Source organism: Hibiscus syriacus, unplaced genomic scaffold (genome assembly GCF_006381635.1).
Source record: "Hibiscus syriacus cultivar Baekdansim isolate YM2019G1 unplaced genomic scaffold, ASM638163v2 tig00111330_pilon, whole genome shotgun sequence".
NCBI lineage: Eukaryota > Viridiplantae > Streptophyta > Magnoliopsida > Malvales > Malvaceae > Hibiscus > Hibiscus syriacus.
The window spans coordinates 35,567-62,203 of record NW_024063059.1 but is presented as its reverse complement, the minus strand read 5'-3'; the positions used below and the strand labels follow the sequence as shown (position 1 = coordinate 62,203).

Below are 26,637 nucleotides of genomic sequence, written 5' to 3'. Positions count from 1 at the left end.
AATTCATCCTATGTGGATGAATAACCGTTTTTGCACTAAGTGTGCATTTCACAGAATTCATCCTACGTGGATAATAACCGTTTCGGCACTAAGTGTGCATTTCACGGAATTCATCCTATGTGGATGAATAACAGTTTCGGCACTATGTGTGCAAACCACGGAATTCATAATATGTTTATGAATAACCGTTTCAGCACTATGTGTGCAAACCACGAGATTCATAATATGTTTATGAATAACTGTATGGGCACTACGGGTGCATTACAAAGAAATGATAATGACGGGAAAAATAATGAATTGGTATTTGATTGATAAGAAATAGTGATATAATGATTTCATTGTATAATTAGTTGTTGCCTCACTAAGTAATACTTAACGTGTGTTTGTTTCAAGCGTAGGTTTAATACAAGTTGAGTAAGAAGACCATCGGACATCCAAGCCAGAGTCACCTCATCAGTAATAGTATGACATATTTGTCTACTTTTGATGTATTTTAGTTTGCATGTAATAGGTTTAGTATAAATGCTTTGAATGGTATTTGAATTAAACTGTTGTAAAACGGTGAAGTGTTTGAACCTCTCTTTTGTTTGTCTACGTAAAATTTAATGTATGTTTTATTATAAGTAAATTAAAATGTTTTATAAAATGAAACAAAATTTTACGAGTTTTCAAATGATGAACAGTTTTAAAAGTGATGTGACAGTTGTATCTCGTATACGGAGAGGTATACAGGTTATGGGTGTTACAACAGTGGCGGTGAGGCTAGCTGACGTCTCGATTGACCAGAATCAGAAAACAAATGTGGTGGTGGCGCTAGGAATTCGATGAACCTTGGCAAGCTCCCCGACGGCGAATGTTGGCAGTCATTGATGCTCGAGTCTGTGACCTCTAAAAACAATAACGAATCATTTAATCAGTGAGGTAAGTTAGTTCGTACATCATTTTCTTTACATAAAGCATATACTTACCAAGATGTATGTATATTTCTTCTAATTGGTCTGCGCTCATCAACTTAATACCGAATGCAATAGCGAAAATTCCATCAGTCTATGTCTCGCATGTAAGGTCAGATAATTTATCTTCATTTTCCAATTCCTTCCTCAATATATATTTGCAAAATTATGCGATAATATGAACGAACACAAAAACAATATACGCTAGAGTTTTCAATTGTAACAAAACACATAAATATACAATGATTAATTAAAATTTAAGAATTCAACATTAGTCCTTAATTTGAATACCAAATCAAAATATGATACTTGGCATATCGTGAAACCTTAAAAATGATTTAACACAAAGACACACTGATATCACTTAATAGAATCAAAACATAATATATATGAAAAAAAGTTTAAGATATATCATATCAAATCATAAAAAAAAATACTAGATACAAAAATATACATGAATTAATTGATATGTTGAAATCATTAAACCTAACAAAATAAGAGTAATACAAGTTAACATATTTTTGGGACCACTACCTTTTTATATAAACTAAATATTAGGTCGGTATTTTAAGTATTTATAATTTGAATACAACTTATGATGTCTACACTTTAATTCAGTGACACTTTAATACCTATAACACATATAACATAATAAGTCACTTAATATAGCATTGCACATTATACATATGTACCCACGATAATGAATTTTTAATCCAACAATTATTAGCACACAAAAAACTTTGTATATCGCATGATGAAAATAAATAAATGTTAGGGACAAAAAGTGTATCCCACCTAGTTTATACCATGATCGGTATGTCTTTTTTAATCAAATTGCAAGACCTCCATAAATGAAATTCAGAAAGATCTTGAAATCAGATGCCAAATACTGATTATTTATTAACTTTATGCTTTAATCAATTTATAAAGGTTTAAAGAGAAAACAAGAAATACAAAACTCGAGGGTTTTCTTGTGATTAATTAGATATGTGATGTAGTATAAAGTTGAGCAATTTAAGAAAAGGGTCCACATTGAACTATATTCACCTAAGCCAAGATATATAACTCAAATAACCAAAAAAATTTGACTATCATCACACAAAAAATTGAGCTATTTAGGAAAAGGGTCCACTCATCTTATTTTATTATAAAGTACTTATATACTTGTGTGTGAAGTTTGACTATCATCATCAAAGAAATGTGTGTTCATCGATCATAAGTCAGTGTTGAAACAAATTTTTGACATGGTGATTAAGGACACGTGTAAAAAGAAATACTTTTAAAAACTCCATTAGATTTAGAAACTAAATTTTATGTTTTTTATTTATTTATAAATGAAGTGTTATCGATATTTATTTTACTATTATTTTTCATTTAAAATTTATAATTTGAATTCCAATAATATTATTTTTAAAATTTGAATTTATATATATAAAAACTAATCTAGTATTTTTTTAAAGAATAAGCTAATTATCCATCATATATAAATGTGTCTTTCTTCAATTAATTGTTAACAACATAAAATTACTTATAAGACGTAAGGAAATAAGAGAATAAATGGACGTATATAACGAAATGGGTGAAAATTGGTGGTAGGGTTAGGGTTAGGGTTAGGGTTAGGGTTAGGGTTAAGGAAACAAGTAAACGTGGGGATGACGAAATGGATGATGGAAGGGTTGAGTAAGAGTGCAATGAGGGTGATTGTGTAGGAAAATGGGAAGAACATTATTTAGGGAAAGCTTAGATATAGTCATTCGTCTTTGGGTCATCCATCACCCACTCTCCTCTCACTCTTCTATGCATCACAACTCCCCCCATTTTAGTTCGAACGTCCTTTTCATGAATCTATGGTGGTCCCTCACTCCATCCCTTTGTAATTTTTTTATTGTGTTGTACATTATAGGTTTAATTCTTAAATTATTATTTTTGTTATGTTTTGGTACTTAAAATTTATTTTTTAAAATCATACTTAATATTTAGTTTAAATTTTATTTTGAAACATCACCATTTAAAAACGTAACGATGATGTTGACGTATCATCATAAGATAATACCACATCATTATTTTAAAAAATAAAAATAAAACGTCAATAGTTATGTTAATTTTTTAATGGCGAATACTAAATTGAAACCTAAACTAAATATTATGCATGATTGTGAAAATATAAAGTTTGGGTATCAAAATAGAACTAAAATAATAGTTTAAGTACTAAACGTATAATTTACTCTTGAATGTATAGTAAATTTTCAATTACTATGTATTTGATTCTCATCTTAAATTTGATGATTTGATTATAAAACCTTAATTTTTAAATTTGTTTCATTGAGAGTGAAAAATTCGAAAATTAACTTAGCAAAAATTATACTATAAGTCCTTTCTATAAAATATAAAAAGAAAATTTGTTGATAAAAAAATAAATTATATTGACCAATTTACTTTCGGTAAACAAAACATTGAAAAACAAAGAAATTATTCTTTGGAAATCCAATTACAATAAAAATAGAACTTAAAATGATGAAAACATGAAATGATTTATACTCACGAAGACCATACTAAAAAAAATCAAATGTCAAATAAGAATAACCAGAATAAAAGAAAATTAAATCTCAAATCAAAATCAAAATATTTAGACTCGAAATTAAATTATTTTAAAAACTCTAAAACCTAATTCTGGTCATCCAATTAACCCAACCGAAAACACATACATACAGTCCACTAACTGAAAGGTATATTCTAAAATTTTGAATATATTTATATAACTTGGTTAAAATACATAGTCTCCAATTTCGTGTTTATATATATTAGCGTTTGTATGGTGCACAAGTAGTTTATATAAAGGTGGGTGTGGGACTTTTGGGTTTTTGCAGGCATACCATATTGGTGAGGACTAATTTAGATTATGGGTAGGCAGCCTTGCTGTGACAAACTGGGTGTGAAAAAGGGGCCATGGACTGTGGAGGAAGACAAGAAACTCATCAACTTCATTCTCACCAATGGTCAGTGTTGTTGGCGTGCCGTCCCTAAGCTGGCCGGTCTCCGCCGCTGCGGCAAGAGCTGCCGACTTCGATGGACTAATTATCTTCGGCCTGATCTGAAGAGAGGCCTTCTTTCCGAGGCTGAAGAACAGCTGGTTATCGACCTTCATTCCCGCCTTGGTAATAGGTAAATTACACTCTAAACATAGCACTTGAGAGACTTTTAGTTCAAGTTAGGCTAATCTTCTTCGCTTTTTTGTATAGGTGGTCGAAGATTGTGGCCAGGTTGCCAGGCAGAACCGACAACGAGATCAAGAATCATTGGAACACACACATCAAGAAAAAGCTCATTAAAATGGGGATCGATCCTACTACTCATGAGCCATTGGAAAAAGAAGCAAAGGCTGAAGAAAGCATTTCCCATGCTGACCATTCTGCAGATAATTCGAGTACACCAGCTGAGAATTGCTCTGCTTCTGATGGTTTCGATTTGCTAAACAAAATTTGCAGTGATGAATCTAATTTATTAAGTAGCTTATGGCTGGATGATGAACCTCCCTTAGTCGACTGTTCCTGGAACAATCTACCAGCCTGTAATGCCACAAGCTTCCCAGCTTGGGAGGAAAACTGCTCTTGGTTGCTTGATTTTCAGGATTTTGGTATTAACGACCTTGGGTTCGATTGCTTAAACGACATTGAATCAAACAAGAGGGGCGACAAAACGATAGCCTGATGCAACAGAATCGTTATACATATATATATATATACGTGTGTGTGTGTGTGTGTAAAAAAATGTTACAAGGTGGAAGATATAACTAGCTTCTTTGGAGGTTTTTCAGCTACCAATTCAGAAGTGATATCAGCCCTCATATCCTGAAGATGTGATGTGATATATTTCCTCGGTGCCCTGTAATCTTTTCTTCTGTACAAGACGGGGGAAAAGATTATTATTCAGCCAAATGAACAAAAGATACGATATGATTTGGACATATTAGGCATGATGTATATTATGAAAATAAATAAATAAAGGCAAAAGAAAATTTACATGTGACGTTTGGTTCGTTAGAATGTTTCTGAGAGAATTAGAATATGTGAGGGAATTGGAATATGTAGGAATTGGAATATGAATCTGAAACATGTTTGGTTGGTAGAAAATTGAATTAGAATCCAATTCCATTTTATGTTTGGTTCGCAGACATGTCAGATGAATTTGATTTCAATAATATAAAATGACAGAATTGCCCTTCTTATTTTTTTTTTGCTTAATATTAGTTTGTTTTATAACTTATATGTAGCAATATATTATAAAAAATTTAAAAAAATATTAAATTTTCATTTTATTGATTGATTATTTATTTCAATAAATTATAAAAATCATATTAATAAATATCATAAATTAAAATCATCCCAATTAGGGATGGCCATGGGTCGAGTTTTTGGTCCACCCGACCCGACCCGAGAACAAGGGAACCTCCACCCGAGACCCGACCCGACCCGACCAAAGTAAAATTTCACCCGACCCGACCCGACCCGACCGGAATATATGAATTAGAAACTCAACCTGAAATAATAAAAAAATATTTTTATTCAATAAAAACAGTGACTTAATTAAAAAAATTATATATAGAGGGGTATTATTGTAATTATTCATAAATATATAAAGTAAAATTATATATTTTTTCCGGTCGGGTCAGGTATTTTTCACCCTAAACCCGAACCCGACCGAATATAACACTTAAAAAAACCCGACCCGAATATCACACTTAAAAAAGCTCAACCCGAATATCAAACTTAAAAAAACCAGACCCAAACCCGATATTTTTAAAAAAAATTAACCCGATCCTGATTTTTTTAAAATAAATCCAACCCGAATACCAAAAGATTGATGAGGGTAGTATGGTCAAATTTCACATTCCCTCCTCCAAATGATTTCAATTCCATCATGTTATGGATTAAATTTACTTTCCATCCCTTGATGAAATTAGATTTCAATTTCCCCTTTGAAAACTTGAACCAAACATGGGAAAGTGGTGGGATTGGATTTCAATTCTCCCTTTGAAAACTTGAACCAAACATGGGAAAGTGGTGGAATTGGATTTCAATTCCCCCTTTGAAAACTTGAACCAAACATGGGAAAGTGGTGGAATTGGATTCTAATTCCCCCTAATTCTAAGGTATTCCAACGAACCAAACGCCACCTAAGTTTCTTGATATTTTTTATTCAAATGTCACCCAATATAAAATTATTTCCCATTCTAGTCTTTATATACGACTAATTTCTGAATTAGTAAGTTTTTGTCACGAAAGTAAAGACTCACTCTATAGAAAGTATGCTCTACGAGAAGCGTCTTTTGGTAATCTCGATTAAATTGGAATGTAAGGAAAGAAAAAATGATAAAAATATGGAAAAGAGTGAATTTTGTCTAAAAATAACAAACATGCACGATGAGTGTCGAGAACACGTAATTACACAAGAACGAACCAAGCTAGACGGTGATGAACTGATTGTATTAACCTTATGTATAATCATTTAATAGATACATGATTCAAATGTTATAGTTAAACACTCCAAAAATCACATATCTAAACATTATGAGATAATACACGTGCATCGTAGTTGTCGCCGAGCTCGACTCTTATAAGTACTTGTGCAATTACATATCTTTGAAACACAACGCCCACGTTTATTCTTTTTGGATAAAATTTATATAATTTTCTTTCATATTTGCACCCCTATTTTTTTTAATTTCATTTCGGACCAACTTAAAGAATTATGACATTTTTATGTCATGTAAAAGAAAAAGCTTCCTGCAAAACGTGATTTTTGAAAAGCGTTTCATGTAGAAAACATCTTCCTTTTACGTGACATAAAAGAGCGTTAGATTGAAAATAATCTGGAATTGATGTTATAATGATAAATTATTCTTAATTGTGTACATTTGAATAAAAAAGTCTGTTTCTTGAGAAAACTTTGTTTTCATTTTATTTAAAAAAATGGAAGTAGAAAGAATTTCGATTCAGTTCATTTACAATATGCATGCATTTATTAGCCAACCAAATATTAAGTAAAAAGGTTTAATTTTGAAGCAAGAAGACGAGATGAGGACCACTATTCCATATATCTACCGTCGGCTATTCGAATGAAGAGCTATTGCCACACAATATATGTAGAATGGTCATTGGGGCAGATACGAGCTAACAAAATTTTCGTATGAAATATGTATAAATAAAATTTTAAAATAAATACTTTAAATAAAATAAATAATTAACACAAAAAAAATCAAATTGCGTGTAATTAATAACCTATGCATTTGCCCCTGCTCAGCAGTCAACATCAATTGCTTTGATGCCACTTGTAAGCAAGAAATTGATCATATGATGTTTCCATCTCAACTTTGATTTTACTTAGCCATTGGCTTTAATTAAATTTTAGTGCTTCTAATTATATAAAACATTGCATCAAAAGGCATATCCTTAAAGGTGAGATCATTGTTAAGAAAATTGTTGTGGTTGCAATTATGAGTTTCTCATTAGGTCTTTTCCATTGGTTCAACAAAAGGATTGCTAAGTACTAGTCCTCGGCTCATCAATACTTGAAATTTTATCTCCCAAAAAGTTAGGTTTTTGGTAATGAAAATTGAACCTCAGACGTTGAGTGTTTAGATTTTTGTTTGAATAAATATTTATAAATAGAACTTTAGATGAATTTTTTTGTGAAAAGATATGGATATTATTTAAGGATATGAATGAAATAAAACTTTAATTTAAAATTATGATTCATGAGTAACTTTACCTATAAAATTCACTATACACGAGTCAAGTTAATTGCACGGAAAATCTTATTAAAGAATATGGACAAGCTTTAACCAATATGGGATGGTTTGATAGATACATTTAAGGATTTGATCATATATTTAAAATTTATTTTATATTTAAGATTTTTTGAAACAAAAGATAATGTTTTATTTAGGATATGGGTTTATGTATTTTTTATAGGTAGCAACTAATTTTATTTAAAATGGAAAATATTTGAGATTACAATAAAGATTTACAATCAAAATCGTAAATTAAGCACATAATTAGAACAATTTCCTATAATCATTAAAACAAAACTAGCAACCTAATATCATAAGGATCATATGAGGAAAGATTAAAAATCTTACTAAGAAACGCAAAAAAAAAAGATATATACAAATAGATATGATCGCATCAACAAATGAACCACAAAAAAAGATCAAACTATTGAAAGATCACCAATAAAATCACAAATTAGACTCAAGCGATTTGAAAAGCTATCCATGAACGCAAAACAGGTGTCCAAATCCACTTTGAGAGTCCCAAACAGGGAAGATCAATAAAATATCAAATAAGTGTCATCTTGATTTTTCGTGAAATTATCAAATCAACCCTTAGAAAAAGATAAATGAAAAAAGAGGGTCAAACAACTGAAAAATATGTCAAAAGACAAAAGAAAGTGTGCCATGAAGGCATATGAAAACGTGCCATAAAAACAGATGAAAATGTGCCATAAAGACAAATGAAAACGTACTATAAATGCAGATTAAAACATGTCATACAGACATACATGTTGAAAATCAAAAAGCAAAATAAAATAGAGATATAATATAAGAAAGGAAAAAGATAATAAATAAATACGAACGATCGACAACCAACATTAAAGTTGATGTCGCTGTCGATCAACAAAGACGAAAAAGAAAAGAGATGAACGACACACCGATGAGACAAAACTTAGGTTTATGTATTTTTTAACCAACAGTAGTAGTTAGTTGTATAAATCAAGTGTAAAATGTGAAAATGCAATATATATAAAACAAGCGTAATCTAATCATATAGTGCCATGAAGGCATATGAAAACGTGCCATAAAAACAGATGAAAATGTGCCATAAAGACAAATGAAAACGTACAATGCAGATTAAAACATGTCATACAGACATACATGTTGAAAATCAAAAAGCAAAATAGAGATATAAGAAAGGAAAAAGATAATAAAAATACGAACGATCGACAACCAACATTAAAGTTGATGTCGCTGTCGATCAACAAGCGAAAAGAAAAGAAAAGAGATGAACGACACACCGATGAGACAAAACTTAGGTTTATGTATTTTTTAACCAACAGTAGTAGTTAGTTGTATAAATCAAGTGTAAAATGTGAAAATGCAATATATATAAAACAAGCGTAATCTAATCATATAAGTCGACTATTTTTCTAAAATCATTAAAATGCGTAAACTAATTACCTAATCATAAATAAGATTATATATGAAGAGAATTAAAAGCTCAATCATATAACTCAGACAAATGATAGATACAAACAAACACCATTGTCAACGGTGAAGGATAACATCATGAACACAAACATAAAATGCATATAATAATGATAGTTCGTTGACAAATTGATATTACCACAATTCAATTACAACCTATAATCAATAACTGCTAACACCTATTAATATAGAGCTCGAAGATCAAAAGTGTTAAAAAATAGATTTTTGAAAATTTTGGAGCATATTTTCAATGGATAAATATGATGATTCAAATCATAAAATTATGATTTTATATTATACCCAAGACCTTTACAAGGGAATATATCAATGCTTAAAATGATAAATAGATTAGACTATAAAATTATAAATTATAAATGATTTAGCCATGGTTATAGCTCAACTTCTTTTGAAGTTATTATTTTCTTCTACTCATCACCTTCTGTGATAGCCTTTACAGAGTAGTGTGAATCTTTTTCACAAGTCTCACTTCAAACCACTTTATTACATTCTCTCAACAAGGAGTCAAGTGTTGTATCTCTTTCAGATTTCATTCAAAAATCACATCTATGTTGTCATCCCTCCACCTATTGAACCCTAAAACCTCTAGCATTTCTTGAAACTTCTAGAATTTTATATCCTTCGATTAATTACAATATCTTAACATGATCACTGACAAGACAATACAATATATTATTTATTATATGAAAATCATATCTATTTATTTTCTCAACCTGTATATGGTTATCGTCACTTTACATCTAACACTAATACTAAGAGTTTGTATATAAATCATTATATAAGACTAAAATAATAAACGAAAACTTATTATTATTTTTAGTTTCTTTTCTCTTTATTTATTTTTTTACTGAATAATTAATAATAATTCTCGGTTCAAACTAAAAGAGGTGAGTCGAAAATCATGACACACTTATGTCTCTTATAAACAAACTATAATATCGATAAATAGTTGGAAGAATTGAAAATATACTTCTTCCTCTGAATTTGAATTCTAGTGACTTGGTGGTTATCTGAATATCAGAAGAAAAAATATATTTAGGAAGAAAGGAAAATCATGAATAAAACCTAGTAAAAGTTAGAAAAATCAAAGATGTCAGTTTTGGGCTCGTATAACAAATCAAGTAAACAGAAAACCCAACTTTAGCATTTCTTTCCTCAATTTCCTCCCATCATATAACTCCAACAATAAAAATTGCACCGTCTTATTCCTTTCTAAAACGCGAAACAACCTTCATTTGCTGGGCTTATGTGTAGATCAAATTTTGAGGTAAGCAATCGGCGATTGCTTATTCTTTTTCCCTCTCTTTATGATCTTCCACTTTGATTCTCAACCTTTTATTGTATGTACTCAGATTTTTGTTTTGAATTTCTTGAGGTTCATAGGGTAAATTGGTACAATGAATTGGTTTGTGAATTGGTATTTGTATTTGTCTTCCAATTAGTGGAATGGATTTGGTTTGAGCTTCTTTTTCTTTGTAGTAATTCATTCAATCGGTTAGTGAAAATAGTTGATGAATTGGGGTAACAAAGAAACGCTGATGTGCTTATCAATGGTCTCTCTAATCTTTAAAGTTTCACTAGATTCCCATTGTGAACCCCTTCTTTAGTATCTAAGTTGTGACTTCTAATCATCAGGTACCCATGTTTTGTATTGGTCTTTGTATGTCGTTAGCCTAATGTTATTTAAGATCATGATGTTGGATTTAAATTGTGGTTGTGGTCGCATTTTTTGGTTGCGGTGCGTTGCGTTTATCACGATCAGAGGATACCATTGCAGTCATTGTGGGTATCACGATTGTGCAATAACGGTTTTGGATGGCACCACTACCGCTATATAACGGTTGGGATTCCGATAACGGACCTCTATTTAAATCCTTGATTATGATACTAATTTTAATTGAGTAATGGAATAATGGGTAATAATTTATTTGGGTTTGCTGTAGGATGGAACAATTTTTTTATCATCACCCTAAATTTGTTTTGTGGTTTATGGAGAAGTTGACAAGTATAAGGTGCACTTGGTGACGAAAGATTATAAGCACGAGTTTGGGGTGGATTACAAAGAAGTCTTTGCTCCCATTGCAAGGCATGATACAATCAGATTTATAATTTCACTTGCAGATCAATATTCTTGGGCTATCTTCGAATTAGATGTAAAGTCGACATTTTTGCATGGTGAGCTTCAGAAAATATTTATTCAAAAAAAACTACTCTAAGTATATTTGATACGAAGGATTGCAATCAATCCAATACTCCCATTAAGTTTAGTTTGAAGTTGAATAAAAAAGGAAAGAAAGTGGACAATACTTTTTACAAGTAGATTGTTGGTAGCTTAATGTATTTGAATGGTACAAGACCTGACATAATGTATTATGTGGGTTTGATCAACATGTTTATAGAGAATCTTACAGAGATGCATTTGTTGGTTGTTAAGAGAATCCTTCGTTACTTGCAAGGAACCAAGGACTTTGGGTTGTTTTATAAGAAAAGCGGATTTTCAGATTTATTTGGTTCACTAACAATGATTTTGAAGGAGACCCAAACAATAGAAATAGTACTTCAAGTCATGTTTTCATGATAGGAACCAGAGCTGTTTCATGGTCATCCAAGAAGCGATTCTTTATTAGTTTATCAACAACAGAAGCTGAATTTGTTATTGTAACAACTTGTGCTTGTCAAGCTATTTGGTTAAGAAATTAGAGCTGAAGTTTAAGAGAATAGGAGCTACAACAATTTTTGTGACAATATCACATCCATCACACTAAAAAATTCCAGTCCTACATGTTAGAAGCAAACATATTGATGTGAAGTATTATTTTTTAGAGATCTTAATAATGATGGAGTTAATGATCTCAAGTACTGCAAGAGTAAAAGATCAGTTGGATAATATAATAGGTTGTCAAAGTTTTGAGTTTACATTGTTGAATTAGATATTTCTCTCATTTGTTTTCAATTTCACTGCTATTTCTCCTATTAAGTTAAAAATTTCACCTTTGATAAACATCAAAGTCTAGTATCTCTTTCCCCTATTGACACCGAGATGGCTTTAAATTCATGTAGGGTTTAATGATGTGGAAGTCTAAATATTCTCTTATGCGAATATCACAGAGATATTTAGAGGATATTTGAAAGTTATGGTATTTCATTTTTACCACGGTGAAATAATGCATAAACTATACGTGTATTAAGTGGGGTTCTTCTGGAAGGATTATGTTCTTGTCAACTTTGAAGAGAGAAGATTGAGATGAATAAGAGCTGCAATTTTGCAAGGAAACACTGATGAGCTTTCAACTCTATACGATGCTGAGATAGTCTTCCTAATGTTTTCAACCACCGACAAGCTCTTTGAATACTCCAGCACTAGTAGGAGGAAGATGATTAAGAGGTGTGATTTACTACCAGAAGAGGATTGACAAATTGGTTACAACTTCGTCTCTTGAGCTACAGGTGTATTGTGGGTGTAGAAACATGAAGTTTTTTGTAGTGTTCTGTGAGATAGATCGTGTAGTTGTGGTTCCTATTGTTGTTGGAAGCTTTGTCTCCATTATCATTTTGTCCTAGTTGTATGTACTCTTTCCCTTCATTTAGGATTAGGGAAGTTTTTAATAAGACATACAATCAGGGTAAGAATTGTTTATAATAAAATCATCCTGTAGAGCAAAAAAATAAAAATAAAAAACAGTAACTTGCACTTTAACGAAATAGCCTTTCCCTTAGATCGTTTGATGTGTTTGCTGAATTTTTGAAACTTTTTTTGGTACGATGAAATTATTTTTATTAATCTTGAAAGGATTGGTCGGGGGCCAAAATGTTACAAATCAATCCTTCCAAGAAGCATGCCACCAAAATAAGCAATGAAATACACCTGGAACATTAAAACTATCAAAAACTGCTAACAACATAAAAATTATAGCATAATTTAGAGTGTCTGGCAAACTTCTAGAAGAAGAAGCAAATCAACATTTTTAAACTGAAGTCTCCACGGTTGTCTTGCTACTTCTACAAAGCATGGAACGCCAAAAAGTTCGAGGTGAAATTGACCAAACCAATATGTCTTCATGTTTCAAACACACTTTTCTCTTCTTTTTCCTTCGTCATCTTTCGCATAAAAATCAACTCATCACTCCTCCATAACTAACAACCAACAACCCCTACTTTGAATGCCCCAACAAAATAAATTTTAGACACCCTTGCTTTGGCAACATCCACCCTGCATCAAACTTTATCACAAGATTAGATGCCAAAATATTATTGAGAAAACCACTAAGAAGACCCCATGACTTTATATCCTCAAAAGCCTACTAAACCTCACGACGATGCGTGTAATTTTATAGGGTAGAGCATATTTCCCATACAATTATTTAAATCAACAATGCCCCTATGGTAACCACCATATCAATAGCCATAAACCCTTTAATGAATGTTATACCAAAATATCTTTACAAACAAAAAATAAAGTCTAACTATCAAAGTAGCCTCCTATAGTAGATCCCACCATGCGAGTACCTTGTCCAAAGCAGTTACTTAGCCACACGCCACAAAAAGAATATTCAAGCTCTCTAATCCACCTCCTCACCATGGGAAACCACATCGCGATAGAAAAATATTAATTCTTCCAAACATTTAATGTCAAAACTCGATCAAACATGAACCCAAAACAAACCGATCCTCAATAACTTGAGATGACCATTATTCTTTCCCTACATGGTCTGGTAAGACAAACTCAACACAACTACCATTGAATAACCATCCACAGCCTCCTATCAATCCTTATTGAGATTGGTTTCAATTTAAGCTCCTGGATAATACAAAAAAACCTCTTTGTATATGTTAATTATGTCTTTAATTGCTGAAAATTTTACCTCTAACCCAACTCACTGAGCATTCCAAGACACAACCTTCAACTTCTAAAATTTCAGATTTAACCATAAAAATTATACTACCTATTGATCCTACATAATCATCAAACACCATTGCATTTACAAACCTTCTAGTCTTGGAAATTATAGCAGTAATTCTCGTTCATCTCCTTTCACCTTAAAGCCTAGTTTCTTTCCAAATTCTCAAGCTCTTCTAGCTTCTTTATGAATGATCATTTTTCGATTGTTAATATTAGAGTTAGACAAAGAATTCTCATTTACATCCAAGGTTATCAATGTATCAACCTTTTTTCCTTCGCTTTCTTTCGCAGTATCTATTGGGATGGTCGGTACACCCTATGGTGCAGCGAAAAAATTATCCGACGATCTCACCAGTGATCCATGTACGAAAAATAAAAATTGGGAGGAAGGGATACGTGATTTACCTTGGGTTCCTATAAAAACAATAATTCGACAGTATAGTCACAGACAGTTCAAATCCTAAGCCTCCACGAAAACGTCTTGACCTCTATTCAGTTCACCCGGTTGAGAGCAGTTTCTTTTCTCAAAACAGTTTTGAGAAATTTCATTCAAGAAGACTAAGCGACTGCTAGACCATCATATTCTATTTATAATGTGTTGCCCTAACCCTTAGGGTTTTAGTATGAATTTAATAAAAGGAATATAATTTCCCTAATTATATTCTTTTCATATAAGTTCAACATTTTTTGTATAACTAAAATTACACGCATATATATATATATATATATATATTATACATTTTTTTCATGTACAATAAAATTATACATGTGTAACTCATTTATAAATTGCTCTTTTCAACCCTTGGATGTGACCCTATAGGTTCATGTAACATTAGTAGTAATTATTAGAACTATTCTAATATTACAAACAATGACTGACATCTATCAATATATCATTGTCACCTAAGTTACAACAAGTCATGATTCGACATAACATCTTCGTGACATAACATCTAGCAATATATCATTGTCACCTAAGTATTATATCTGTAGACACTCATTTTTGCCCAGTGATTATTATTTTTAATTATTAAGTATTATTATTATTAAGTATTATTATTATTATTATTATTATCATAAATAAAATACTAATATTATTTTGTTTATGGACAAATATAAATACAAAAAAAGACCTATTACAAGTACCCACTCGACCCAGAAAAAACATGCCCAACTGAGACCAAGCTCACACGTGAGAGCCCAGTAGTCAGGGTTTCTGAACCTTCTCTTTAATATCTCTAATTCACATCCTTTGGATCTAATTGTAGATCCAACGGTCTAGATCGGAACCAAAATTAGGGTTTACCCTAATACATCTCAGCTGTCGCTACCACTGATGGAATTTGGACTGTCCGTTTAGAGCATGAGATGCACGTGCTAATCCTCCAACACCCTACCGACGTGTGAGCTTCATCACTTGCTCCTCAACCACATGAATCGCAGTCGACAACTCCCAACCTGCTGTCATCAGCAACAAACTTGAAACAGTGATAGAAAATAACCAAATCAAATCAACAACCAACCAAATCCGAAACCCATTAAAAAATGGGTTAAATCCTGAAAAATTGAAGATTTTACCTATAAAAAATCAGAGAAATTGTATCCCTTCGAATAGATCTCATCAATTTCACCTGAAAATGAACCATAAATCAACATACAACAACTAAAATACATGAGGTTTTTTTTAAGGGGAGACAGAAAAAAGGGGTTCGAAGATAGTAAAAAAAGGGATCGAATAAAGAAAAAGAGAGGGGGATTCGAACAACAAAAAAGAGGAGAACTTTCGGTGGAACGAAAAAAATAAACGAAAAAGGAAGGAGTCATTTAAGAAGAGAATAAAAAAATATAAAAAGGAAAGAAAAACATTACCTTTGAAGCAACGACCATTGATACAAAGATAAAAGGTCGCATGTGTCAAAGAAGCAGAAGAGTTCTTATTAGATCTATGTCGTTAAAGGTAGTTCTAGACTAACCAAAGCCTATATCCATACTCAGGAGGTGAAGAGCATTCGATCAGTGGTCACCTTCATATTTTTCGTCACTGACGAGTGTCGGCCGACGTGGTGGGCAATGAGAGTAGGGTTGCACATAATTCGGATTTCAATCCGATCCGGATCGGTTTTTATCCGATCCGGTTTTTTCCCATAGAAAAAAAAACCGGTTTATAAAATAACCGGTTCGGTTTCTAACCGGTTTGGAGGGCCGGATATCCTAACCGGTGTAACCGGTTTCGGTTTTAAAAAAACCGGTTTTTTAAAAAAACCGGTTATAAAAAAACCGATTTTAATATTCCAGATTGCTCATAGGGAACCGATTCCCCCCCAAGGGGGTACCGATTCCTCACTGAATGGTTTGGCTCCGAGATTTCCAGAATGCTCGGAGGGAACCGATTCCCCCATAGGGGTACCGATTCCCCCCTATTCAACGGTCGAAATATTTGAATTTTACACTTAGGGAACCGATTCCCTATGAGAGGAAACCGATTCCCTATGAGAGGGTACCGATTCCCCCACGCTCCAATCATTTTTATTAAATGTTTTCACACTTAAACGGCTATATTATCTTCATTAATTATCACTAACATTCAGAAGTGATTCAAGGTGTATTTAAGCAAGCTTAGAAGCCATTGATCAAAGACAAGAAACATCAAGCAACTAGAATCAAGAAAGAATCAAAGAGAAAGCATCAAACCTCAAGTTCGATAAATTCAAATACTTAATTGAAATACTTAATTAACTCAACATAATTGAAATACTTAAATACTTCCAAGTTTGATAAATTCAAATACTTAAAAACTTCCAAGTTCGATAAATTCAAATACTTAAAAACTTTAAGTTCGATAATTGAAACAAAGTTTACGATAATTGAAATAAAGTTATAAAATAAACTACATTGCCATCTCTTCTTCATCATCTTCGCCTTCTTCGTTTGGAGGGGATATTCCAAGTTCGACTTCTTCAATGTGTAAGTTTGCTTCCAAATCGGCATCAATTGCATCTTCTAGGGTGGTGATATGTTGCTTACGAGCCGCTCCATCCAAATAATCCTTTAAACAAATGCATACTTCCACCGACTCGGGACTTAGTCTTGATCTCCGTTGTGATATAACCCTGCCACTAACAGAAAAAGCGGATTCCGAAGCTACCGTAGAAGCTTGGACGGTTAGTAAATCACGGGCCATGGCGGCTAGAATCGGAAATTGTGCTTCCTTTTCTTTCCACCAAGCCAAAATATCCAAACTTTCAAACTCTTCAAATGTCATTTTTGATAGAAAATCGCATGACATGTAATTTCCCAACTCGCTACTTGGGGTGGTAGTACGTGATCGTTTGGATTGGGAATTTACAAGAGTGTTAAAAAGATTCAAATTTATGTTACTTGGACGTCTACTAGATGATTTCGCATTCATTCTCATTTGATCGTGTATTACACTACTTGATCCGTATTTAGTTAAATAAATTGCAAACATGTCTCGAAAACATTTGTTAAAATAATTTATTTGGTTTTGGACAAAGTTGGTTTCATCATCGGTTAGATTAAAAGCAAACGCAATTTGTTCAATTAGTGTTTCAACCCCACCAACATTTAACGCTGGGTTTAAAGCGGCGGCACAAGTAAAAATGGGGGGAATCTCCTTAAAATATTTTAAAAGTTTTTCCTTCATTGCAAAGCTAATTTCTTGAAAAACTTCGATTTCAAATTCAAAGTCATTTAGTCGGGTAGCCAACAAAAATATTTGATTAAGAACCAACGGGCTAGTAGGGTAATAAACACCGGATAAAAAAGTTGTTGCATTTTTAAAAACCTCAAGCAAATCGGTTATTTTGGCTATAGTTTCCCAACTCGAATTCGGATAAATGTTTGGGACATGACCCCTCTCGAAAAGCCGATCGTGAAATGTTTGCAATGTTTCCCTTTGCCTTAAGGCAGTATGCATCATCATCCAAGTTGAGTTCCAACGAGTTGGACAATCCAAATTAGGACCCAAAGCTTTTTTATTAACAGACTTACAAAATCGTTTATAATCATTTAGTCTTTTGTTGTTGTTACAAAGAATCGATTTTATCATTGTTTTAAATTCTAATCTAATTGGCTCAATAACCTCCAAACCGGCTTGCACGGATAAATTAATTATTTGTGCAACGCAACGGGTATGAAAAAACGCACCGTCTAAAATCGGTGAAAGTAATATTTTCAATCTTGGAACCGCGTTTGTATTATTCGATGCATTATCAAAGGATATAGAAAAAACTTTATTTTCTAATTTATAAAGACAAATTACCCGTTTTAAAAGTGTAAATAAATTAGCACCGGTATGCGGCTCACCGAATAATTCAAACGCGATTGTTCTTTTCATCATTTGCCAATTATCTTGATCTAACCAATGTGACGTAACGGCTAAAAAAGAATTTCCGGTATTATGAGGGGAACTCCAAACGTCACATGTAAGCGACACACCATAACGGTGTTCTTGGAATCCTAAAATCATTTTTTCCCTCGCCGTACGCCACATTTTTATAGCACCTCTTCAAAGGGTAGTACGACTTACTTGAGTATAACGTGGTTGCATTAGTTGTTGAATTGTTGTCGTGAAATCTTCATCATCAAAGTGGTCGAATGGCAATGCTTTTGTAATCACGAACTTTGTAAACGCTTCTCGTAATTTTTCGTTGTCGTAAACAAAAACACCACCTTGCGGTGTAAGATTCGATTGACTAGGATCCGATCTTGAGCGAAGTGCCTTGCATGATTTTGTCAAATGGTTCTTCAACGTTGTGTTTCCTTCCGATGCAATAAACTTTAGACAAAGTTTACAACGCGCCCTCCTCGAGCCATTTGACATCTCACATAAATTGTAGTGATCCCAAATATCTTTGTTTCGAGTGTGTTCGATCACTCTCACGACTTCAAGGTTTTCCCCGACGGAAGATTCAGCAGTGTTACTCATGATGAACAAAAAATTACAAAACTAAGATTTGAGAGATGTTTAAGTGTTGTGTAATAAGATTTGAGAAAGTTGTAATCAACCAAATACATCCCCAACCTATTTATACATGTTTAGGGTGGTAAAATGGTAATTTTTTAAAGAAAAAAACGGTCAAAAACGGTCACAAACGGCTATATTAACGGCTAGTTTTTTAAACCCAGACCGGTTTTTTTTTTCGGATAAAAACCGGTTTTTTAACCGGTTTTTTTCAAACCGGTTTTTTATCCGGTAAAAAAACCGGTCTGGGTTTTTTTCTCCAAACCGGTTAAAATAACCGGTTTAAAAAAATCCGATCCGGTTAAAAAAAACCGGTTTTTCCCAAATCCGGTTTCGGATATTTTTTTCGCAAAATCGAATATTCGGATTTTTTGTGCACCCCTAAATGAGAGTCATCTCACCGGATTTTGCAAAGAAGATAGAGTGGGAAAAAAAGAAAGAAAGAAGAAAAATGAAATGAAATGTGAAGGGAAAATGGAACATTTATATCTTTATCAAAACTGCGTCATTTGGGGAAGGATTTAGCATTCAACGCATGGGTAAATTTGGCTCTAGATCCCTCATGATGTGTATTGTTCCGTTTTGACCATTAATGAAGGATTCTGATCTTTTCATTTCGAACCTTTAATCATGTTTTATTTCATTTCCATCCTTGTTTTGTTCACGATGCATTTTTGTTGATTTTTTTTGCTGATTTGGGGCATGTAATTTTGTTAACATTCATTTTAGTCCTTTTTGCATGCTAATCATTGTTTTATATTTTTTATGAAATTAGCATCATATTTTAAATCTTTTTAATTAAGTCACACGTTGATGAGTTTGTTTAATTTGTGCTATTCTGCATTTCGACCCATCACGTTTGATGTTGGCGTTTAGGTCCCTTATAGTTAATGTATATATGCCCATGTAAGTGTACGTATTGCACCATCGTTTGACTAGTTTTTTTTTTTGAGTTTTATACTTTATTCGACATAAATATATATATTATGTATATGTTCTTTTGCATATCCAATCTATTTTAATCTTTACATATACATACATACACACACACACACATATATATATATATATATATATATATATATAATATCTTTGAAAGATTACAAAACGTTCTTTACGAATATTTATTTTATATTTTTTCTTTCGAACATTTTCAAGAACATTCGATGTAGAATGAGCGTGAAAAGCAAGACCTTACAGAGGTAGTTCGATTCCATACAATATTCGAACGAATGGTGAACTTGAAATAAATCGAACATTTTTAGTTATTAAATGATAATAATATTTTTATTTTATATTATATTATTTATTTTATTCTACTTTTATGTTATTTTATCTTATTTTTATTATGTTCTATTTAAATCCAATTATTGACAATTTATTTTTTTAAGATAAAAAGTGATGAATTATTTCATACAAGTTCTGGTATTAATTTCTTATTCGATTTAATATTTTTAAGGATGAAATATTCTTTTACAGACAAGAAATAGATGGGATAGCTTTCGTGATGGACGATTGCAAATCTCGAGATTTCTTTTCAAGTCGAAGAATTTTCTCTAATAATTAATCTGAAATAAATTACTTATTGATCTATAAAAGGATAGTAGTTTAAATATTGATTTGAATTTATGATGTCTACCATTTACGACAATGTATAAGCGACTAAGTACCAATTTTGGCCGCTGTGGGGGTGCTAACCCTTCCCCACGCGTAATTGACTCTCGAATCCCTTAAATTGAATCTTTGATAACGTAGACAAATTTTTTTTATCTTAAAAAACATTTTTTCTGAAAATTGTTTTAAAGGAAATTTTAGGTATTCGACCTACATAGCCCAAAGGTCGATGGCGACTCCTATTCAAAATAATTCAAATTAATTCAAAATCCTAATTTTTCAAATAAAGTCGTAATTGTTTTCAAAAAAATGGTTATGACAGCTTGGCGACTCTGCTGGGGACATTAGAGAGTCAAGTTGTCGGTCGATTATACATTGTCGTAATGGTGAAAATTATGGGTTTGATTCTATAGTTAGCTTATGATCCATTTATTGAAGTTTTTAATTTCTTTATTTTTAATTATCATTATAACATTTTAATTCATGTTTTCAGTTGTGTTAAAGTTTCTACGAAGACTTTTCCTTCCTTTTTCGTAGTCAAAGGTTTGTATGTTTCTCCTCCACACATCACGTGCATCTACATAACATGGGCTCTATACCTGAGCCTCGTCCTAAGTAAGTGGGGGTGAAAGCTATACCCTCGTAAGAATTTATTGTTTGTATGAGTCTTAGCAAATAACCCCTGGGGTACACATGCCTTATATCTTCGTAGGAATTTATTCCTCGTATGGGAATAAGGAAGTGAACCCCCTCGAATTGAACTCGATCTATTTATGCTTGTAATGGATTAGGTTGAGGGTTTGGTAGCCCAAGGGAGAACAAGTAACAAGGACAATTTGTGTACCTTTTTCCCCTGTTAGAGCCGAAACCATACATGTTATGAACCATAGAATAGTCATCCTAAGTATAGCTATACTGAACCTCTGTCCGTTAGTAGGTATCGAAATAAGTGTACATAAAGTAAGAACGACTCTAAACCTTTACATTTTTTTCTTTAAATTCATAGAATAGATTTCTTTTCAAATGAAAGCTATGAACTAGAAACCATACAGTTAGGATCAATTTCTCGAAATAAAAGTATGTAGGGTAAAAAACATGTTTGGGTAGGATTGTTATTTAATAAAATCATGCTCGGGTAGATACCATGATGGGTAGGTGTTATATTCATCTTTGAATAACAATTTTTATCTGTATCGATTATTTTACCTCTACTAACTCATTCTATTTTTTGTGTCATTTTTCATCCTTTCTGTATTACATTTCATCGATACGACATAATATGAAAGTGTTGATCCATACGGGGATATTTAAGTGAAAATTTTCACAATGAGAGATAAAAGTTTTCAATCAAACAGTCGCGTACACAAATATGCACTAAGGGCTAAATGAAGTTCATATAGTAAAAGAAGGAAACTTACTTGAAGATCATGTAATATTCGAGACTGGAAAGATGATCAATTGATCCGAGAAGTAATCCAGTAGGAGAGTCTTATCTACGATTATTCCATCGCTAATAATCAAGAAGTGACGTGTGACTTTAGCATCACAGGGGCATTAACCGAGATAGGTTATAGAGCGCTTGAGGGGCATAATTTTCAAGGATAAAGCTCTAAGATAAAGCATCGACCCCTTTCAAACTAAATCTAGGCAAAATCATGTCTGTAAAATGGACTATCTTGTGACGTGAAGACTTTAATCTCTGTTGAAAATTATTCTATGATATTCATCATTGGGTACAACACTTTTCACACCTGTATTTAACACCTGCATTTCATTTATTTAATCATTTTCACATGCATCATTCATAAAATCATGGGGATTAATTCATGGAGAATTCTATAGCAGTGGTCCTAATCATGTGACATAATGGAAGAAAAATTAGAGAAACTGATAAAAGAACTGGAAAAGAATTTGCAAATGATGCAAACAAATTAAGAAGCTAAAATGGAGCAAGCGCAGAAGGCCACTTTGGATCGCATCTTGCAAAACCAAGACAACATGGTTGACCAAATTGTAGCAAAATTAACCAAGCTCAACCAAGAAAGAGGAAAAGAGAAGATTTCCTCGACCATGGAGACCTCTGAGTGTGTGATAGCACATACTAATCTACATCTACGCATTTCACCCGAGAGGCTTCCAAGCCACCAAGCAGGCTCCTCCAACTCTAAGACTCAAGCAACTATTATAGATCCTCAGGATAACCCCACTGATTACAACATGTTTGATTCTGATGAAATGAAAAAAAGCCATTAATGAGATCCCTAAGATCTAAAAAAATTTGGTGCAGAGAGACATAAAAAAGAATGAGAGGACAAAGCTCTCATAATGAATTAGATTCTAGTGAAGTAGTCTTGGTTCCTAACTTGGTACTTCCGCCCAAATTCAAAATGCATTATTTTGAAAAGTACAGTGGAACCAGTTTCCCTACTGCCCATCTCACGATGTTTATTCGAATGATGGTTAGATACACCAATATTGATCAGATATTGATCCAATATTTTCAAGATAGTTTATCTGGACCCTCTTCTAAGTCGTATAATCAACTAAGTCGTATTAAAATCCATTCCTAGAAGGATTTGTCTCATGCCTTTTTGGGTCAATACAAGTACATGACTGATATGGTCCCTGATCGAACAACATTGCAAAATATGGAGATAAATAATAATGAGAGTTTTTGACAGCATGCTCAACGATGGAGGGATGTTGCATCTCAAGTACATCTACCAATGATTGAAATGGAGTTCATCACTTTATTCAACGATACATTAAAATCTCCATATATCAACCACATATTAGGGATTGCCACTAAGAGTTTCTTTGACATCATCATGTGTGGAAAATGATTGAAAGGGCGATCAAGAATGATAAATTGAGGAATACAAGCAACACTGACACCGAGGAAAAAGCTGAAATCAGTATAGTGGGAGCCTATTCAGCTGTTCGTAAAGCTTAGCCTTATAGGATGATATGAGAAAATAGTTAATTTGACCCAATTCCAATAACTTATGAGGAATTACTTCCAATACTGATTGAGAAAAACTTGGTGACTCTAGTCCAACCCAAGCCTAAGGAATCACCATATCCTGAAGGCTACGATGTCAATGTCGTATGAAGCTATCACATAGGAAGTTCAGGGAATTCCATTGAGAATTGTGGGGCATTGAAGCGAAAGGTCTAGAATCTGATTGATTCAGGGGCATGGACATTCGATGAATGATGGGGCATTTTGATGCTAATCAAGAAGAGACCTTTGCATCTACCATGAAGCTTTCTGGCACTTGCATTAAGAGCAATGTTTTGTTTGAACTCGTTTTTATTCTATCTTTTGCTTAAATATTTCATTAAGTCATTTGATGATTGAATTTATGTTACCTTCTAAGGTTGTGAACAATTGAACGAGTTTTAATCTTGTAGTTCTTTTAATATCATTTGAATTAAAAGCTCTCTTCAGAATTAAGGTTATGTCCTTTAGGCAAGTGACATGATTGAAACATTTTAATACAAAAACCCTTAATCTTACTCTAGAAGATACACCAGAATACATACCCTTCTCTTGTAGGGACCAAGCTAGCCTTCTCCTTGTATGAAGAAACAATTAAGGGCTTGAATTCAGGTATGTAAGAATATGGACAAAATTAGGCATCTTGCACATGAGATTGCAAAGATGATTGGTTTTTACTTTTGTTGATGAGGTTCAATGATGATCATGATCTTCACAGATGAAATAGTTGAGTAGGTGAATCTAGTTTAGGTCAGTTGTTGGGAAATTGAACTCTAAGGATAAGATTTTCTAACTTTCAACAACACCTGGACTATAACATGTTCTTATTGACAAGCTTAAGAAATTGAATCAATATACCCAGAATATAATTATATATGTATACAATAAATCTTGAGCTATCCCTCTAAAACAATTGGTTAAACGCCCCGGCTTTATGGATAAATTCAGCTAGCCAAATAAAGTCAATTATAAAATATGTATGTACAATAAAGATGAATTCAACTAGCTAAACACTGGCAAATTAAATCAAATTTACTAAAAAAAGAGTTTCAGTGAAGATCGACTAAGGCAGTTGAGGAACACCTGTTATAGTTATTTTCACACGAGCACTCAAAAATTTCATTTTTAGGCTGATATTTATACACTGCATTTGTTAGAGGAGTCTATGAAGCTTGAACAAATTAAAGATTTCAGAGAATTAAAATAGAAGTGTTCTAAAAGGTTTAGGAAATGATTATGCTAGTTGTGACATTTTTTGCACCCAATTAAATGCCAAGCCAGAAATGAGGGGCATGCATTAAGTTAATCGAATGGATGAAATAACAAAGAGGGGTTGAATTGACAATTAAAAATTTTGGTGAAAGCTTGAAAAAAAAGATTGAACATAAGAATTTAGAGTGGTTCGACTATATCAACCATAGTCTACATCCACTACCTTAGCTATCCACACTAAGGATTTCCACAAATTCACTAATTTGTATCTACCTTTGAGTATAAGGTGTAACCTTACAACTCCCTTAAGAATTATACCCCAAATTATTGAGACACTTTCTTAAAGAGAAAATTACAATTGCAAACTTATAAAATCCTCACTAGGAATGTGTTTGCACAATTCAAGAACAAATAGGAATAGTTGAGAAATGAATACAAATGACTACAAAGAGTGTTCTTTGAAAGAAAAAGGAATATAAAAGAATGTTGACTTGATTTGGTTCAAATTTGTTGTTTTTGGCTTTCTCTTTTGTCTCTTGTCTTCACAAATGACTTGGGATCTTGTTTTTATACTCTGTAAATCAATTCAAACCATTTAAGTTGTTGTGGGAGTGAATAGAGTTGTTGTGAGATAGTTTCCCACATTAAATGCTGTTCAAAAGCTTGTAGTATTTGTACTCAGTCTCTCAATATCAATATTCCCTGTATTAAATACAAACATTTGATTGTTGGGAAACTCTAGTATAGATACTGCCACAAGGGTATCGATACTACTATATTTAGTAGTATCGATACTGTATATAGTATCGATACCATTTTAGTATACTGGAATTTTGATGGATTCAAAACCAAAAGGTAGTATCGGTACAACCATTGAGAGTATCGATACTACTATACTAAGTAATATCGATGCTGTATATAGTATCGATACAATTTTAGTATTCTGTTTTGACAGTATAGGTACTGCCTTAGCAGTATCAGTACTACTTCATCATTTTAGGTTTCAGCATCGATATCTGTATCGATACTTCTTGAACAATATCAATATTGTTCTAGTAGTATCGGTACTACTATGCTTAAAAATCATTTTTGACTCGTTTGAAGTTCAGAACCCTTAGTAAAAATTATTTAAAAAATATTTCCAGTATAGGACTCAATTTTCAGTAGAGTGAGGAGTAAAATTGACCTTTTGAATTTAAATAATAATTTATATTTTTGAACCTTTGAATCAAATATAATCATAAAATTTGTATAAACTATTTAATAATTTTTGGTATATCAAAATTTCAAAGTGTTTTCAACAATATCCCCCTTTTTTATATAACAAAACATTTATGAATTTTAATATTTTCTTTAAAATAAATACTCCCCTTACTCTAACATTTCTCCCTTTTTTTGTTAAATCAAAAAGATACAATTAAGAATAAACAAGATATATAATATAACCGTGAAGAACAAAAGTGCCAAATAAGTTAGTCAACATAATTAATATCCAAAAGACATGGGCATGGTCATAATAAAAGGAAACATGCCTGAAAAGATGCGAAATAGTATAAAGTGTAAAAGTATTCTATCAGATCATCCAAAACACAAAATAAATATCAAAACCAAAATATCAAAGGCTAAGTTCAAAGTATGACAAACAACACCAACGAAAATGCAATTAGCAAAGCAAAAACATCATGCATCCGA

At 32.4% G+C, this 26,637-nt stretch overlaps 1 protein-coding gene across 1 annotated transcript; it reads left to right on the top strand.

Annotated features, from left to right (window-relative positions):
* Positions 1 to 3,791: 3,791 nt before the first annotated feature.
* LOC120158704 (MYB-like transcription factor ODO1) lies at positions 3,792 to 4,973 on the top strand. The gene is made up of 2 exons (XM_039169495.1): positions 3,792 to 4,115; positions 4,193 to 4,973. Exons 1-2 carry the CDS (start codon positions 3,853 to 3,855, stop codon positions 4,659 to 4,661), a joined length of 732 nt encoding a protein of 243 aa, XP_039025426.1. The 5' UTR covers positions 3,792 to 3,852; the 3' UTR covers positions 4,662 to 4,973.
* Positions 4,974 to 26,637: the final 21,664 nt, after the last annotated feature.